This window comes from Mauremys reevesii, linkage group 2 (genome assembly GCF_016161935.1).
Source record: "Mauremys reevesii isolate NIE-2019 linkage group 2, ASM1616193v1, whole genome shotgun sequence".
NCBI lineage: Eukaryota > Metazoa > Chordata > Testudines > Geoemydidae > Mauremys > Mauremys reevesii.
This window is the reverse complement of record NC_052624.1, coordinates 187,533,038-187,553,209: the sequence shown is the minus strand read 5'-3', so window position 1 is coordinate 187,553,209 and position 20,172 is coordinate 187,533,038. Positions and strand designations below refer to the sequence as shown.

General features: G+C 38.8%; 1 protein-coding gene and 1 long non-coding RNA gene across 4 annotated transcripts in view; one reads left to right on the top strand and one right to left on the bottom strand.

The window, feature by feature from the left end:
- The window catches only part of LOC120399379 (myelin basic protein), a 180,396-nt gene that overhangs the window by 11,308 nt on the left and 148,916 nt on the right, over nt 1–20,172 (bottom strand). For all 3 annotated transcript variants that reach the window (XM_039527581.1, XM_039527583.1, XM_039527582.1), the window contains exon 5: nt 1,022–1,126. In XM_039527581.1, coding sequence (XP_039383515.1) covers nt 1,022–1,126 — 105 coding nt within the window. The remainder of the gene's footprint in view (nt 1–1,021; nt 1,127–20,172) is intronic.
- The window catches only part of LOC120399381, a 31,177-nt gene that overhangs the window by 8,459 nt on the left and 2,546 nt on the right, over nt 1–20,172 (top strand). The window contains exons 2-3 of the long non-coding RNA XR_005595118.1: nt 10,396–10,542; nt 19,684–19,797. This is a non-coding gene — a long non-coding RNA (uncharacterized LOC120399381). The remainder of the gene's footprint in view (nt 1–10,395; nt 10,543–19,683; nt 19,798–20,172) is intronic.

Below are 20,172 nucleotides of genomic sequence, written 5' to 3'. Positions count from 1 at the left end.
TTGGTGGTACCTTCCTTTCCTGACTGAAAATATTAACACCAGGAATGTTGATCTGGTGGAGCTGATATTAATAGAACTAGTATTAATTAATCCAAATCCATTTGCCTATGCTGTTTAAGGTTTCTTGCAATATTATCTTTCTCACGTCTCTCTTTTGGGTCTTTGTCCCACTTTTGGGCCTCAGTAGATGGAAAGGTCTGCTTCAAAGAGCATGAAGAAGAGAAAAGGGATTATCTGTGGTGCAGTGATTATTTCACAGCTGTGATACATTTGAGGTGACCTCTCTAGTGGGAAGCATTCTGAAGTGCTTTCAAGTATTATTAGGCTCAGGCAGCAAAGTTTTTGATGATATCTTTGCACAGTACTCAGGGATACCATTTCGTAGAATGTTTGAGGGAGATACAGCTCTATAGTTGTTTCTCTGATTTTGTGTGTGGGTTCTCTTTTTTTCATATTCGTATGAAGATATCCAGATTCAAAGCTGAAGAAAATCCTTCTCCTCAAATAGCATCACTCGGGAAGGGAATCAAATCTGGGCTTTTTTTGTTTAGGCCTTGAAAAGAAATGCCTGAGTCTAGCTTCTCTCTTAGAATAGAATTAATTTATTAAATCTAGTAAGTGCTATTTAAAATGGACTATGCCTAAAGCACCACTGACCTTTTTTAAACAAAACAAAAATTTGAAAGTGCCTTATTTCAAGAAAGGCAAATAAAGAACTTGCAAATGGTAAAGCTGTTTGATAGTATCAGTGATTAATGTTGGAAATTCAGCACATTAATGGAAGACTCACCCACTTCCATCCAGAAAATTTTTGCTACACAAAACTAGAAGTTGTAATATCAAAGTAAAATAATTTGGATATAAAAAAATATAATTATTCCCTCAAAGGCAGAGACAGAACATTTTATCTACAGTCTCAATTGCAACAAAATGGATAACCTTCAGGTACTGTTTAGCTGCCATTGAATCTCAAATTACATTTAACTCTGCTAGAGAACCATAAAGGGAAGGAGAAACTTACGATGTTCTTGAAGAAATGGACTACTGGGTTGTCATCACCAGGCCGCCCATGCTGAGACCTTTGGGGCATGGAACCTACATGGCTAGCTCTGGCTGCATGTATGTCCTGAAATGCAGGGTGGATATATTAGTAAGTGCACTGAGAAGACCAAGATAAATGATGACCGTTTGAAAAGAAAATACACCAAGAGGCATGCTCTCAGAATAAAACTAAAAGAAAAGGGGAAAAAAACTGACAGTAAAACACATAAGAAATCTACAGAGTTTATGATCCAGTGTCTTTAGTGCTATAAAAGCCCATGCACTCTTTATAGAACAGCACAGTTAAGTAATACATATGCATCTTGTGTCCATATCTGAGTGAGTGTGTGTTTGTATACACACACACACACCTACCTTTAACATTATTAAGTCCAATATCGCCAGTGTTAGGCTGAGGTGGTTCAGTAACAGAAGTTAAATATTTGCTTTCCTTATAAGTGGAATCATAAAATTAGAGGTGGGAACTGAGGTGGAGAAAGGCTTCTTAGGTCTTGGAGTCAATCTCTGTGCCACAGCAGTAATGAGCAGAGTAGCACCTCTTTTCATTTCTAATGTGCAGCACAAATTTCGAACAGTCTGTCAATGAAAGAGCAGCTCTATTTGAGGCTGAGGAGACGTAAGTGCAACTGATGGCACTATGTCGCCTCAGCAGTGCTTCACGTGATGATGAGAAAAATCCAAAAAGCAGAGGCAGAACAAGAGCGAACAAGGCTATTAAATTCATAGAGACTAATTAGCACAACACAGTTACCTGTGATAAATGTGAAAATGGTGTCTGCTCCGTTATGTGCAATTGGTGCTACATCTTGCATTAGTATCACAAGGATGGAAATAAGGATAGTTAGATGTGACTGATCAATGTTAAATTCATGAACAGTAGAAGGTACAGCTTTCCCTCTTGATAAACATAATATCCAAAGGCCACACCAGAAACTCCAACAGAACCAAACTAAATCACCAGGGAATAGCGAAAACCCTGAAAAGAAGGTGACATAAAGGTCCCACCAAGTATGACTACTTCCCTGAATATCTAGTGGCGATAAAGGATGGTACATTTCTTGCTACTCACTTAAGATCAAGCATATCTGTGCAGTGAAAAAAAGTAGAGTCTCTAAAATAATATGAAAAGATAGACAAATGAGTTAACTCTGATTTTATTTGTCATTAACTGCAAAACACACAACCTTTCTATATAACCTATCTAATGAGACAAGGTAATCTACTTGTCAAAGCACTGGACATGGACCCAACTCCTGAGTTTTATCCCCAGCCCTGCTGCTGACTGATTGTATGATCTTTGACAAATAACTTAACCACTCTGGGCCAGACTTTTAAAGATATTTCGGCACCTAAATATGCAGATAAGCACCTAGTGGGATTTTCAAAAACACCTAGCTGTCTAACTCCTAATGGGGATGAATGGGCACTTTTGAAAATCCCACTAGGCACCTATCTGCATCTTTAGTTGCCAAAGTATCTTTAAAAGTCTTGGCCCATAGTTGTTGTTTGCCAAAGATCACCCAACCTATCAGGGCTGGGAGTTTTTTTTTTTTTAATCTGAATGAAAATAAAAAGCATTGTTCCTCTTGCTATAATGATGTGTATTGCATGTAATATAATCCTTAGGAAAAACGAGTTTCAAATTAGTTATTGCAGGAAAGTTCAGCTCAATATTTATTAGGTTTGCTCTCCCCGTGCCGATGGTGTATATGATTATACCACTTAAAAAGTAGGACTTTAATGGATTTTATTGGGACTATGCGATTTTTATAACATTATGCAATCATCCTGCACTTCCTCCCACAATTAGCTTTACTTTTCCACTTTTTAGGTGATAGCCAGAGCTATGGATTCATATTACAGGGTGACAGAAAAATAACGGCTAGCAGTGAATGAAAAATGGCCTACTTAAGGCTATGACAATGTTAGAATGTCCAGTTTTAGCTTACATGACTTTTTTTTTTTAAACCAAAAGGATAGCAGCATACAAATATAGGTGGTCGTATTTGTTGGGTTGATTGCTGTTTTCAGTGCATGTTCCAAATTAAACTTTTCTTTGTTTTTGGGACATCGCTTCCATGAACCTCCTTTCTCTTATTTTTCCCTGGCTAGTGTTGCAGGTTTTTTGGGTTTAACCAGAGACTCCATCGAAACAGGGACTTCCTTTCGGCTTTGATCCCTGTTTGTCATATTTGGCATCTCTGGCTGGCTACCCACGATTTTGTGAATTTCTGGAGATTTGATTGACGTTTCTGTGGCACTTTTTTTTTTTTTTTTTTTGTTTACGTGGTGGGTTGCCAACCCAACGCACAACCCTCCTCCTTTCACATCTTGGGCTTGGGACCAAGCAACGGCGGAGCGAGTGGTTCCATGTGAGAACGGGAGTTAGACAAGGATGTGTTATTTCGCCCATCCTATTTCTTGTGGTTATAGACTGGGTGATGCGGAAAGCCACCGAAGATAGGCCAAGAGGGATCGCATGGGGACCCTCTGGTCATATTGAAGATTGTGACTTTGCGGATGACATCGCCCTGATTTCAAGCTCTCAGATGGACCTCCAAGAGAAGACTGATTGAGTAGGTAGAGCAGCAAGATGCGTGGGACTTAATATCCACGCGAGTAAGAGCAAAACAATGAAAGTAAAAACAGCCAGCTCGACGACGACAGTAGTATGTGACGTAGAATTGGAGGACGTGAACGATTTGAAATATCTTAGTAGTTACATATCAGCTGATGGTAATATTCAGAAGGAGATATCTACCAGAATCGGTCTTGCAGCAACTGCATTCTATAGACTTCAGAACATTTGGAGGTCGGCCATCTTGCAAATGAAAACCAAGGTAGAGATCTACAGGTCGAACGTCCGCTCTGTGTTGCTTTATGCGGCGGAAACATGGAGGACCAACAAGAAGATAGAAAGTCGGCTTCGGGGTTTTGAAGGAAGGTGTCTTAGGCGAATTCTTAACATACACTGGCCCCAGCGTATCACCAATGTTGAAGTGAGCCGATTAACGGGCATTAACAACATAGTGGATGAAGCCAAACAACGAAGATGGAGATGGTTGGGGCATGTGTTAAGAATGGGTGCTGATAGACACCCTCATATTGCCCTACGATGGACACCACAAGGAAGAAGGAGGAGAGGTAGACCATTGGGGACATGGCGAAGGACCATTGAAGAGGAAATGAAAGGCATGGGAATGAAGTGGGATGAAATTTGCTGCCTCGCTCAAGAACGAAATGAATGGAGGAGAATGGTTGACGCCTTATGCTCCACTGGGAGTGAAAAAGAGGAAGAAGAAGTGTTGCAGGTGACGTTGCAGTTGCCTCTACTGCTATGTTACTGAAGATAAAGTGGTTATTATTCTACTGCAAACTTTTCATATGCAAAGAGAGGAAGAATGAAAACAGAATATATGAAGGGCATTTGAGATTAGAGGTCGGGGAGGAAGTTATTTATTTTAAAATCTGTAGCTAATAAAGAAAGGATCACAGTCAAACAGTGATTATTTTTTTCCAAACCGGCAATGTGGATCCCACTCCTGGTGTGTGGATGCCCCAGCGCAGTAGTTCAGAACACTTTTACTCTTAGTGTCCAGTAGGGGTCACACTCCTCACAACCTTGCACTCCCTGTCCCGAGTACACAAAGAGCGCAGTGATGCCATCCACCGCTCAGTTCCTTTGGTTGGACCTAGGCAGAACAGCCAGAACAATAGTGTCCCCATTTTATTTAGTTAATTTGGATAGTTACTTTTTATTTATTGTAGCTTTCGTGTTCAACAGTGTTAGGCTGCCTTTATGCTACAAGATAAATGTGATATTCCCCTGCTTATGTACACATGCAGCGTAACCACGGTAGTACAAGTAGTGGCAGCAGAGGCTTGGCTTAGCTGTTCCAAGTATTAATCCACCTGAAATGGGTGGGTACATACTCAGCACAGCTAAGCCATGCCTCTGCTGCCACTACTTGTGCTGCTGCAGCCACTCTGCTATTTATACTTGTGCTAGCTCTTGTCAAGATAGCACAAGTATGTGTACACAAGCAAGGGAAATCACACTCCTAGTTCATAGTGTAGACTTAACCCTAATGTTACCTCCTTTTTTTTTTAAAGGAAGAGAGTTACATTTTAACTTTATTTCTGTTTTAATTAGTGTATTAGGATTTTAGTTGAGATATGGCAGAACTGAGATTCCCCAGGCTTTAAATTATGCCCCTCTATGTGGGGGAAGGGAGTGCCATTCCCCTAACGGACACTCATGGTAAGTGTCTTTATTGTTGTCGCTAAGCATGTGATCTGTAAATCTTCTAAAATGCTCACACAGAAAGAGTGACAGTCCAGGTGAAAGTTCTTTTTCATGGAAAAGTACAAGGGCACTGTCAGATCCTAAGCCAAGACGATGCTGAGGAAGTTGCTCTCTACCAACACAATCTGTTTATGATCTAGTCACCAGAGATGTGACACCAAGCTCAAGAGCAACAGAAAGACCTAGAGAGGCTTTGCAAATTATTTTGGAGCAGTCAGAAATCCCCGCTGTCCGAAAAGTGAGAGACTAAATCTGTTATGACTCTTCTCTATCTCTGGTGCCTGGCAGGAGAAAGTTGTCCTAAAAAACTCAATGAAGTCAGCACAGAGGAAATCAGTGCCAGAGCACATAGAAATGAAAGTCCTAAAACAATGACTCAGGACTTACCGAAACCATCCATCTTAGCACCAGTGCATCAATTACAGTCTTCCTTGGCAGTCTTTAGAAGCACTGGTTTTGATGAGAGCTTCTCACTCGGCATGTTGCAGTATAATTGTAGCCATGTTAGATATTAGAGAGAGAAGGTGGGTAAGGGAATATCTTTTATTGGACCAACTTCTGTCATCAGAGAGACGAGAAGAGCTCTGTGTGGCTCGAAAGCTTGTCTCTCTCACCAACAGAAGTTGGTCCAATAAAAGATATTACCTCCCTCACCTCTCTCACTCGGCATGGGCAGTTTCCGCATTTCAGAGCCTTCAAAGCAGATAACTGAGACAGGCTTCCTCAACTCAGATGTCTTTTGAAGGGGATTCCACAGCACTAAAAGATTTGTTTACATCTCCCTTGGATATCAGAATAACTCCAGAGCCTGGTTTACCATTGTTAAAATCTTCTAGTTTTGCACCATCTAAATCTCCTCTCCATGAAAGATCAAAAATACCTGTGAGAAAGATTTCTCTTCATCAGCAGAACAGTAGGGTTGTGAGTAGAGGTCCTACTCAAATTTTAAAATCTGTTGTCCTATCAATTGAAGGATTCTCATCAAATTGCAGTGGGAGCCCTCCACCTAAGAAGCCAGCAAAAAGAAAATAAAAACAGAAAAGATAATACAAAGGAGCTTTTAAGGGTTTAAATTCTAATTACTCTCATCCAATTTGGGGGACACTAAGGAATGTGTCTTACCACATGGTCAACAACCTTGGCCATATTGGTCTCTGTGGTAGCACTATCTGCAGGATCCAGGGTAAGTTCCCCCACAGTAAATGCCATATATGTGTAAATCAACTAATTCAATTTTTCAAGTGCCACATCATTTCCTGTTCAGTTTATGGAAACAGAGGAACAGCATCATTCTAGTGATGGAGAGTTATCAGTTCAACAGGAAGATTAAGCTGGATGTCACATTCTTCTTCTTTTTCTTCACCTGAGGAGGCTATTTCATCTACTGTGCCTCTGACAATTGATAAATTCAAAATGTTTCAGGAATTATTGAAGTGCAGAAGGGGAAACACTATAAGAAATGGCACAGGAAAAGGCATAAACTTTTGATACTTTATAACCAGCATCTCAAAATAGAGTTGCTCTTCCTATCAGTGAGGCATTTTAGAATAGAAAAAGAGCTTTAGATTACTTCCTTGATTTCAGCTATTTCAAAACATGCTGATTGTAGATATCAAGTACCGTCCGAAGGTTTTGAGTATTTATATACTCATCCATCTCCATCTTTGTTGGTTGTTACTGCTGCAAATGAAGAGTCGAAACAATTGGGAAAGTCAACTCCCAAAGAGAGAAAACCAAACAGAATAGACACTTTTGGGAGGAAAATTTATTCATCAGCCTGTCTGCAAGTTAGAATAACTAATTATCAAGCTATGCTATCTAAATATGATTATCTACAATAGAACAAACATCTGACTTTAAGGACAAATTACCTACAAAATTAGAGATGAGCTCAGATCAATTTATGGAGGCTAGTTGATTTCTAAAATCTCTTTAAGCTGCTCTGGATGCAACTGATACTGGTGTCTGTTCAACGGCTAAAGCTATTGTTATGAGATGTGCATCATGGTTTTCTTTATCAGATTGATACAGGGAGGTACAGACAACCACTGAAGATTTGCCGTTTGATGGATTGATCTTGTTTAGTACTAAAACAGATGAGACCTTGAGTTCATTAAAAGATTTAAGATCCACTTTTAGATCTCTAGGTTTATATACACCTGCATTTAGAAAGAAACAGTGTTGTCCACGTTCTTCCTCCTCAAGATATACTAAACTTTCTCATACTTTTATCAGCAGAGATCTTTTGACCAATCCAAGAAGAGATTAAGATATCAAAAGAGAAGATGAATTCTATTGTCCTCTTTGGTAACCTCACAACCAGGACAGAGACAGAGACATCAGATTTGATGCGATGGTTGAGGATCTTGGACTAATCTACAAGGAGCAATACCTATTCCTCCCTCCTTTTTTATTCTGCTTTTTCTTTTCCCAAGAGACTTGTATTGGAATCATCACAGATCAATGGGCCCTTCAACTTCTTAAGATGGTTATGTTTCAGTCTCTGCCTCCCACCCATAACTGATCCCTTTTCTCCCAAGGGTACATCAAGAATTAGATGACTTAATCAACCTAGGACAGGTTGATAGGTACCTGAAGAATTTGTGGAAAAGGGCTTCTATTTTTCTCATATAAAAAAATAAAGGAGGTTGGTGTCCGATCTTAGATTTTGGGAATCCAAACAAATACATTCAGCACGACAAGTCTTGTATGGTAACTCTTGCTTCAGTTATTCCCACTCTAGAACCCATGGATTTGTTCATGACCCTCAACGTGCAGGAAGCATATTTTCATGTGTCGACACATTCTGCACACAAGAAGTATCTTCAATTTGTGGCTTTAGCAAATAATTATGAATTCCAAGTACTGCCCTTTGGGATTTCATCTGCTCTGAGGATGTTCACCAAGTGCCTATCCATACCATATGAACAGGCAGAGAGGTGCAAGATCAGACCTTCTGTGTTCTATATGGGAATGATGTATCCAGAATTGTATCAGTCTGACAACTCTTCATCTTCCAGGGAAGAGCAATGGTTTAGCAGATTCACTAAGCAGAAAAGTGACCTTGTTCAATGAATGGGAATTAAAAGATTAATTACTGGACCAAATCTTCCAAAAGTGGAGGTTTCCCTAAACAGACCTGTTTGCTTTGAATCAGAACAAAAAGTGTCTGTTTTGTTATTGAACAGGAAAGAATCTGGGATCCATAGCAGACACTTTCACAATTTGCTGGTCACACCATTTGATGTATGCCTTCCCTACTTTTCCTTTAATTCCAAGGGTGTTAAGGAAGATAAGGCAAGAAAAAGCTTGGGTTATACCAGGGGTCGGCAACCTTTCAGGAGTGGTGTGCCGAGTCTTCATTTATTCACTCTAATTTAAGGTTTTGCGTGCCAGTAGTATATTTTAACGTTTTTAGAAGGTCTCTTTCTGTAAGTCTATAGTATATAACTAAACTATTGCTGTATGTAAAGTAAATAAGGTTTTAAAAATGTATAAGCAGCTTCATTTAAAATTAAATCAAAATGCAGAGCCCCCTGGACCGGTGGCTAGGACCCGGGCAGTGTGAGTGCCACTGAAAATCAGCTCGCGTGCCGCCTCTGGCGCACGTGCCATAGGTTGCCTACCCCTGGGTTATACTGATAGCTCCTAATTGGCCTCATCAGTTCTTGTTCTCTGGTCTTCTAATAGTGTCCAGTCAACAATTTGCCACGCTGCTGATTCAGAATGACATATCGCAAAATCACAGCCTACTCCTACACTCAAATCCAGTGTCACTACATCTCATTGTTTGGATGGTTTCTGGATGTCATTGTTAGATAATTTTCTTCAGCAGTACAGAATATCTAACTTCAGAGCAGGAAATAACATATTCTGCAAGTGATCTGTCTTATTCTGGGCATATTTTAGGATCACATACCTTCTTGGTGTGTTGTATTCCAATAATCTTGGATTACTTATTACATTTAAAGCACTTGGGTCTATCTGTTGCTTTAGTTAGATTTGGCAGTGATTTCAGCATTTCATCCACCAGTGGAAGGGGGTTCAGTTTTCTCTCATCAGTGAGCAGATTTTTGAGGGGCTTAGTTCGAGTTGTTAGTCCTGTAAGAGAGATTGCTCCAACATGGGATTTAAATCTAGTGCTTTCTTCTCTAATGGAACTCCCTTTTGAATCTCTAGCAAGCTTCCCAATTCAGCAGTTTTGGCAATGAAAGTGGCATTTTTGGTGGCTATTACCTCAGCAAGTAGAATAAGTGAACTACAAGCATTAATTATAAACCCTCCTTACAAGGCTTTTCATATAGAGAGGGTGACTGAGACATCATCTGTCCTTCATTCCAAAAGTATTATTGGACTTTCATATCAGTTTATTATTTTACCAGTCTTCTCTCCATGACCTCATTCATCTCAGCTGAAGTTAAATTACATGTGTATCTTCAGTGTCAAACGGTCATTGTTATACTATCTGGATAAAACAAAATCTTTTTGTAAGACTTCAAGACTTTTTATTGATTATAGAAATAAATCTAAAGGGATGGCTATTTCATCTCAAAAGCTTTCAAAATGGGCATCTGATTGTATTAGGACTGTATATGATATTAATAAGTCCTTTAAACATTCTAATTCATTGACAAGCAACATCGGTTGCATATCTAAGTTTGAGAGCCAATACTGGAGATTTGCAGAACTTGAGCTCATAAATTTACAAAGCATTATTTGTTAATGAATGCTTCTCGATTGGTTGCCCATTTTGGAAGGGAGGTTCTGCAGTCTTTTCAATTAACTCTTCGCACTCACCTCAGTTTAGGGTGACTGCTAGCTAATCACCATGACTGGGATGCACTTGTGCAGTACTTAAAGAAGAAAGAGTGATTATTTACCTCATAGTAACTGTGGTTCTTTGAGAAGTCTGGACATATTGCTCCTATGGCCCACTTTCCTTCTTGCAATTCAGAATCTTACACAATGGATTCTGGGTGGTGAAGGAACTGAGTGGCAGTTGAAGTCACTGTTTTTTGTGCCCTTAGGAGGCGGATCATGAGGACTTGAGAACAAGCATGACCTCTATTGGACACTACTAGTGAAAATGTTCCAAGCTATTGCACTGAGGCCACCACACACCATGACTGGGATCCACGTGTGCAGATATCTCAAAGAACCACAGCTACCACAAGGTAAGTAACCACTCTATATTTTATATTCAGTCCTTATGAACAAGAGACAGCAGGTAGGAATTTAAATGGCAAAGCTTCACTTATTCATACTCCCAAGGAATAAAAATGAGTGCTCAAGCATGTTTCATGTCCCAAAATGAATCCTGAAGTGCCACTGTTTTAAATCATTCCCAGCTCCCTTCCTCCATCTTGAGCTAAATTATATTTTAACCATTTTGCTATGATTTTATCATGCAGTTATCTAGTTTAAAAAAAAACAAAAAAAAAACAACCTCCAAGCCTTCATTAATTAGACTTAACTAGACATTCTGCAGTGGTATATGTGATGTCACTGGCTAGAGGCTTGTAAAATCCTGGTTCTTTGCAGAGTAAATAAAGTGGAATTAGAAAGTGAGCTGTGGAAATTGTCATGAATAAGATTACTTATTTTCTATATGTTAATAATGACTTAAAAATTAGGTGTAAATCACCATCTAGGTCTATAATCAGTTACTGGTATACAGCATATGCCAGTAATCTGGTTTATTGAAAAGGATATCATGCAAAGTATACAGCAAATTAAGTATTATGGACATAGATTCTGCTGTTTGTAGTGCCAAAAATTTCATTACAATGGTTAGTTTTTTTGATATGGTCGTTTTTAAGAGGGATGAGCTAGTCATGGGACCTAAAACCAGGAACTAGGCTGTTGTTCCTGCTGACCGTCCTGTGACAGAGTTCAACAACTTGTGTTTATCAGTTTTCCAGATGCAACGCTTTCTTCATGTATTAACCTCCGTAAATATATTATTCTAAATTTGAAGCAACAGGTAATTCATTACCTTATTTCCTCTTAATTTAGGGTGCATTTGTAAACTACTGTATTTACTCCCTTTCTGAGCTGCACTTTATGCTTTTTATTACTCTGCAGGCTCTAAGACTCAAAATCAATGAAAAAGAAAGTAAAATTGGAAAACCATTTTTTAGAATCACAAAAAACAAACAACAAAACCTACAACCAATGAAAATCAGTTCACTGAAAGGCTATAGTGCATTGTCTGAGGGTGTTTAAAAAAAGAAATAACCCTGCTGAGTTATTTACTTAATTCTTGCTGTTATACAATTTTAAATTAGTTCATCCAGTCAATGAGTTTTATATCAATACATGCTGAAGACTGCAATACCCTAGTTTACTTTTGAAGTAGGTGCTATGCACTAATTGAAGTGATTGGCACCAATACGAAAACCTAATAAATATGAAGGGCACACTGTACATCAACGATATTTTTAAAAGAGGCCATATTTACCCTTTGTTGCTTCCTTGTGATACCGGAAGTTTCCACTCCATACAGTGTGATATTAGTCTTTATCACTAGATGGAGCTGTGACACACAGATTACCAGTTAAAGTTTGCAGCACCTTATCAGGCAATTTCACAGGATTTTCCATGCCTCATACCTATTATAAATGTTAAACTTCTACATCAGTTTTAATATTGTGCACCACTTGCAGCTCTTCGGGTAATCATTAATAAGGCAAGATTAGTTTCCGTATGTTACATTCAATGTACATGTTCACAAAGTCTAGTCTTGAATTGAGACCCTTTGAATTAATGAATTGCTTTGTAAACTCAGAGGGATTTGGCCATTTGCTTGCAGGTACATTTTAAAATAGTTTGCTGACATAAGAGAAGTGTGTGAGTTTTACGCTCACTGAATACTTTACAAAGAGGCAGCCTTCTGTCCAAACGGCGCATTAAGAAACAGAGACCTGGTTTACATCTAAAAACTTAGGCCAACATAGCTACCCTGCTCAGGGATGTGAAAAATTAACACCCCTGAGAGACATAGTTAATCGAAACTAAGACCTGGTGTAGACACTGCTATGTCGATGGAAGAATTCTTCTGTCAACCTAGCTAAGCTTCTCGAGGGGGTGGGAAAAACCCCTTCCATCACTGCAGCAAGCATTTACATTGCAGCAGCGCCACCATAGTGCTTGTAGAGTAGGCATACCCAAAGACTCCATTCCCCAATATTCGCAGGAAGCTTGGTGTCGGGGCCTCAATTAGCTGATCATAGTGAATGAACCCTGCTCTGTATTCCAGAGAGAGGTGAAAAGCAAAGGTCCCTCTGTTTGACTAGTTTCATGCTACAAATTACCCGTGCAGATTTGAGCAGTAAAATGTCTTTTTTGTGTCAGACAGCAAAGTTGCATTCTGCCACTGTTTCTTTTAAATTTCATGAATATTGGCTTTACAACCTTGTATAATTGGGCTCTTAGTCAGACAGACCGAAAGAAATAACCTTGAGTTTGTTGCAGAGGGAAATTGACAGACAAGCACTTTAATTATTAACAGCAGTCTTACCATTATATGTCCTCCCTGTGCTAAAAATTTACCTCCATCCTGTAACTTATGTATTGACACTGCCCACATTAACATACTCCAGGGGCTGTCTTAGAGAAACAGCAAAACCCACTTTTCAACACAGTACTGTGAATCAAGGGTTCATCCTCATTCAATCACATTGGGTTTTGGGCAAAGTGAGGAAGTTTCTAATTTAGTATTTATACCTCTGCCATGACACAGTAGGATTTTCAGGTAAAATGGGTGCTTAATTTAATATTTGCATAAAACAGCTCTCCATTTACGCTGGTTTATAAACCATAATCTGTTAGTGTACATATCACATCCGTTTCACTGTCTTATTCAACACTTCACCGAGAAACCAATACTATGCTTACTAGCACTTGTCATCCTTTTGTGGTTGTTTGATCATAATCAGTAGCAGGCATATAAGTGGTGGTACTAAAACATATTCCACAAAATACTTGTCTGACTTCCCTTGGTACAAACATGACGATAAATCCTGCAATGCCTACTCATGCAGTTCAACAAAGTACATTTTCAAACACACAAAAACTTTTAATGGGAGTGAACTGCCATTTGTACCTTTGAAAATTTGTACTGCTGTTAACAGGATTGCTCCTATAAATACATAATAAATAAATAATGGCAAGTAAATGTAGTATCAAACCCCTAATTATCTGTAAATATTTAAAATGTATTAGTGGCAATAATATTCTGAAGATCAGGCTTAAATTAATTTTAAAACCATTTTTAACCTTTGGTATAAATAACACATCTGGAATTTAGATGAGGAAAACTGAAGTCATTTTTATAATCTAATTTACTTTTCACAATGTATGCTATTGTTTACTTTTTGAGTTTCTCCATGTGGAGGATGGAAATGAACTAGTTATTTTCATTGAGCTGGGTGCAAACAAACAATGTGTGTTTTAATAGTAACAAACGTATACAGCTATGAACAGAGAATGCAGGCTATACTTACAGGATGGGGGAACTGTATCCTGGGAAGCAGTAATAATGAAAAAATTTTTGGGATTTGTGGTGTATAATCAGCTGAACGTATGCTCCCTGTGCGATGCTGTGGCCAAAAGGGCTAATTCAGTCCTTGGATGCATAAACGGGAATCTTGAGTAGAAGTAGAGAGGTTAGATTACCTCATAGTGCAAGCCTGTTTATTTAATAGAGTTGTGTATATTCTGCAAGAAGCTGATAGAATTATTATTTATATTAAAGTAGCATCTAGAGACCCCCAACTGAAATTGGAGTCCCATTGTGCTAGGCACTGTATAAACACGGTGTAAGACAGTTCCTGAATAGCCAAAAAGCCATGAAAGGGGCAATAGCACAATAAGTCAAGGGACACATGCCAACTTGAGTTTGTGGCTAAAAGCAGAGTATCTAAATCCAAGGTAGGGCCCTTCTAAATAAGTGGCTTGATTTTCAGAAGACTAATATTTGACCTAAAATGTTAGAGGTTGAACTACACAGCAAATACTGAGTTAAACAGATTTCTGTGCAGCATGTACCTGTTAATAAGTCTGTGGGTGGTATTCAGCATTAGTCATTTAAACTTACCTATTAAAATATTCCCCCCTCTGTGCAATTCAGTGGGTGCTTCCTGAATGGCTGAAAACATCCCCAAATCCAGTATCAATAATGTTACAGGTCTCAGTACAATTGATGAAATCCATAGCATTTACAAGTTATAGAATTATGCACTATCATAATCAGTGGACTCAATCGGGCTAGTGAGACCCTTTGTCACAGAGATCTCTGCTAAACTTATTTGTGCTTTGGAGTGAAGTTTTAATGCTTTTTTTTTTTTTTGGTAGGCCTTTGATGGGTTCATTTTTGGGGAAAAAATTGCATAAAAGTCAGGGTGAGCTACACTTATCTTTCCTTCCTCCTGGTTTCCAAATCAGAGAGACTTGCACAAGTGAATCAGGCAGGGGGGAAAGTACCAGAATGTTATCTAAAGAAAATGTGAGAATGGATTATTATACCTAATAAAGTGAATCAAAGGAAAGCTACCTCTCACAGTATACTGAACTCAACAGATTTGCTGTAATGAAAGGGACCAGTGGGGTTATCACACCTTGTGTGATAGGAAACACTACAGAAGCCTGTTATAATCAAGTGATGATTAGTGTCCATCTTTGATGATAGAACATTCTTAACGAGTACTTTAAAAGATTTCCCCAAAGTTACCGTCAGTTTAGTCTATTTTATTGTATCATTAATGTTTCTTTGGAAGATTAGGAAAAAATTTTGCAGACAATGTCCATGATTAAGAAAATCACTTAAGTGTTCTTAATACCGGGTAAAAACCATCTAAGTAGCTATGCTGGAGTTAGTAATATCCTTACAGACTGGAAGTTGTTGGTCTTTTTCTGTTTTCATTAAGCAGTGCAATGAATCCAAATCATCTTTCTGGTGCTTAAGGTGAGTGTTTTGTGCAATTTGGGAAAATTAAAAACCCCTCAGGTCTTTCTGAGCCATACAGGAATATATATAGTTGAGATTCCATCTTACATTGAAAGAATATAATATATTCAGAGTGAGTCTAAGTGTTGAATTCAAGTGTTTTTACTCTTGTATACAATTAATTCTATGTGTACTATATAATCTCTTCCTTTTGTTGGTTGATGATCCTGTTTTGAAAGGTAAAAATTTGCTAAAAAGAATGTCAGACTGTGTTTCCATCATGGTATGTGTAAGAAACACAAAAACTGCTGATCTAAAGTTCATCAAACAGGAAGAGTAAAGGTTATGGCCTTCACTCAGAATGAAAGCAACAATGGAATTGCTTATTGGCAACAAGTATCTAATATGTGATATTACCCAAGAGTGTAGTAAAAGTTATGAACAAGTTGCCTGGATCTCTACCATTAGTATCAAACCCGCTTATGAAATGTGCAGTAGCTAATGGTTAAACCCAAGTTCATATTGATAGTGATTAATGAAATAAAATCAGCTCTGAGGCGTTTAAGTGGTGGACAGGATTTATGCTGGTCTTCTACACAGGGGTGAATTTCACCTTAACTTATAATACAGCAGTATAGAACATGCTTCTGAAGTTTGGGGAAGTTTGGTTCGAACATTGTATTAAATCTGAGCTAACTGAATTAAACCCTGGATCCAAATTCTCCTCCGGAGAGTTCAGATTCAGATTTGAACTTCGTGCATTAGACCCGCCTCAAAACATAATGCCAAATCCTTGATTCCTGAATAGAGATTTACAGAGAGGAATTGTGCGTGTGTGAATAGGGTGAAACTTGGTGCCCAAACCTGAGCTCCTTAGTCATTCCTTCACTTAGTGCTTACCTTGACAAACTCGTGGTTGCCTGGTGGGTAGATGCAGATTAGAAATACTCATTTTGAACATGTGAATTCAGGTGTCAGCGTGTTCAGTGTGCACACACTACCTTTTGATAAGAACACCTATTTCCTTCATGGAAAATATGGCCCAGTCTCCTTAGCAGCACCAAAAATTTGCTGCCACCCCAAGGCTTGGGCACAGGTGACAATGGGATCAGCATTCATGTTGGTTGCAAATAGTAGAATTTGGTACTGCATTTCAGGAGCCTCACCCCCTGACTGTTATTTAGCTCCCTTAATGAGCAAACAGTGGGATGGCATTGATTTTAGATGAGGCTGAACCCCTATTGCTTTACATATCAGCATTGCAGAACTATGGGTACATTTAGACAAGAGGTGGTGCTCTCATTTTAACTTGAGTGCCAATTAACTTGTTAGCTAACACCTTTGCAGATGCTATTCTAGACACTCCACAAATGTTTGTGGTTTGCCTTTGACAAAAATCTAGTGAAGACACTGCTAGCATAGTATTTCAGTGTGTCAGCAGGATGCTTTTCTTTTCTCCACCTGCTGGCCTGAAACTGACATAAAATAAAGAGTTAACAATTGTATAATTTATTTCATCTTTCACTTCTTTACAAAAATTAACTCACTGAGCCCCACAACTCCCCAGTGAGGTGGGTAAGCATGATATTATCCTGGTTTGAGGAAACTAAGGCAGATAGGTAAAGTGACTTCCACAAGGTGGCACAGCAGGTCATTTGCTAGAGAAATAAGATGACTTTAGGAGTCCTAGCCCAGTAATGAATATTTATCTTCCTGGGAAAGATAATGATAGAGCCAAAAAGATAGGTGGAGAGAATAAATGATAGAGAGAGATGATGACAGAGTAAACAGTAATACAGTTGACTGCAGAAACAGACAGGCAGAAAGGTAATAGTGATGATCTTGAGTCACATTTTCACTGAACTGTGTTGTTCTACAGTTCATTGAGGATTACATGAGACACCACAAGTTCTAATATTTGCTTTGTGAACCATTTGGACATTGTTGCTTTGTGATGGATCTTGAATAATTCATTCATCCAGAAAATGTTTGAGAGTTGAACCTGGCACCTAGAAAATGCTAGCATAGCTTTTCTACCTTCACGCGCCTCCTCCCCCGCCCCCCATATTTCAGCTACCTAGTTTTACCCAAGCTTGTTTTCTACTATCCATGTGGTTTTAGGGTGTGAAAAATATTGGAGAGAACTTGCTTATGCTTTTAGCTGCCCAAAGGTATTTTGACAACTGTAAAGGAAAGAGGGGAACTAGAGAGAAGGGGTTTGTTAAACAGGTAGGGATCAAGCATTCTATCTTTCTCTACACAATGTAACAGTGTATTTCACGGTCATTGTCAAATTGCTTCAACAGAGAAAACTTGCAACAGCATGGAGGTCCTAGTAAAAGAGTTAAAGGAAAAAAGATTATTGGATGGAAAGTTGAACTCAATTACTCAAATATGAAATGAGTAGCTCTGAAAAGCAACATTTCTGGCTGGACAGTGGGTATTATTATGAGGGCCTGGTTAAGGCCTGGAATTTCAGAGTTTTATAAAACAGTGCATGTAAAAAACTTGGATGAAAATTTCAAATGAATGCCAGAAAACTTTGCTAATTATACCTACAATCATGGTACTAAAGGGCAGGAAACCTGGTCTGGATTCTTGACTACTGCAGGCTTGTGGCATGATCTTGGACAAGTCATTTAACCTCTGAGTTTTCTCCATAGGTTAATAATATCTACCTCACAAGAGTGCTGCAGATATGGTCATTTTCTGTAAAGCACTTTGCGATCCTGGGATGGAAGGTGCTGTGGCATCTGAGAGAAGAATAATTGATTATAAAAATTGGGGACCCAGCAAATAATAAAGAACTACTATAGTTAGATACCGGGTCAGCTGGGCCAGTGAGTAGAAAATACAATTTAAGGCAGTCTAATCTAGTCTACACTACAACAGTAGGGCAAATTTATGGCTGAATTAAGGAACAAAGAGCGTACTGGATGATATGATGCCCTCTAGTGCATAGTGGGTGAAATTCACTCCTGCGTAAAGAAGTCTTTTGTATCACATAAATCTCACCATTTGATCTTGAGTGGGATTAGTTTGTACCCAAGCCCTCTGCACAGGGTGATATTCACCCTTTGTGTGTATAGTTTGTTCACCTTATAGGAAGGTTACTGTTGCTCCGGGGAGGGTTCTCTGTATTTATTTAAATATAAATGCCTCAAACGCTGGGTATATCATAGCAAAATAAAATCAATATATCCTCATGCTTGGTTGGGTGACAGGGCCTGGTCAAGTCTTGCTTTGCTTCCTGAAGTTGGACAGGCCCAGCATCTGGCAAAACATCAGAATGAGTTCCAGAGGCCCTCTACCCAATACCCTGGCTCAGGTGCTGAAGCTGTCATCGCTGATCTGACAACAAGAGTGACCAAGGAAAAGCCTTTGTTCCAATCAGATACTAACAGAGGCCAGTTTATTCTTTTTTAGAACAGATTCATCTGAGAGGATGTTGTCTTCTGGAGGGATGTGATGAAGAAGGTCCTTTTACTGGCAGAGGGCTCAAGACAAAGAGAGACAGACCTTAAAATTTTTTGAAGAGTATAATGGTTGTTCGGGCAGAACTGTGTCAAAGAATAGCTTATGGAATACATTGCTGAGCTTCAGAGAAAGAGGAAACAATTCACAGAGCAGGAAGCATAGATTTAGATCAAATGTAAAATGTGTGTATAGCCAAATGGACTCTTGCAGTCTGTCACTTCATGTTTTCAAAATTATCCATTCAAACAATTCTCGATTTTCAACCCCTCCTCCTCTAGTCTGGTTTCCAAATAGTACTTGCTCTGGGTAATAATCTTGGCAATTTCTAATAATACAAGTCAAATGGTTCATAGGCACAAACAAAATGCAGTTGTCATGGTCCCTGCTCTCCTTAGTTGTTGGCTTGTGCTACATTTTTGTACACTGCAGCATATCTTTTCCTTTGTCTGGTAATTTGCAGTAGTTGCCATCAATATGTAATGTTTTGTGTAATTTAATACATGATAATGAGAATTGCCTCTGACTTGCAATATAAAAATAGAGACCAGACAACTACAGAGCAAATCTGAAATGGTGCTGGCACCAAAGTTACAAATGATATGAAACCCTAACCAGAAGTGGCAGCCCAGACAACATGCATTTATTCACTGTAGATCAGAGGTTCTCAAACTGGGAGTTGGGAACTGTCAGCCTCCACCCCAAACCTCGCTTTGCCTCCAGCATTTATAATGGTGTTAAATATATAAAAAAGTGTTTTTAATGTGGGGGGGGGTCGCACTCAGAGGTTTGCTGTGTGAAGGGTCACCAGTACAAAAGTCCGAGAACCCCACTGTAGATCATTCTTTGTGTTCTTTTGCTGAGTATATATTCACTATTTTAATATTTTCCAAAGAGAAATAACTCTGGAATGTTCCACCAAGAGTGCCTCCAACTCCCTCACCAATCACTCCAGTGTGCTGAGATGGCAATCTTTACCGAATAAGGACCCAATCCTACTCTGACGAAGGTAAATTAGAAATATGAATTGTTGAACATCAATAGTCCCATGATATTCACCAAAAACGTACACATTCCTAATTCACACTGATTTTTTCCTTGAGCTCAGCTAAATCTAATATTCAGCCTCTCTCATTAATGAGTTTTGACTGTTAAGCTGCTTAAGTTGGTGGATCTATCTTTTTCTGTCCCCTGATGCTGGCGACCATTTCACATGTATCACAGTGTATAATGAGTAAAAATTAAAGGTACTAGCTGCATTGTTAATACAATAAGATAGTTAAAAACAAACTAAGGAATTAGTACACCAGATCTGTGATTTTAATAAATGAATATAAATGTTGAAGCACATATAAAGCAAAAGATGAAAACAAAATCATGTTAT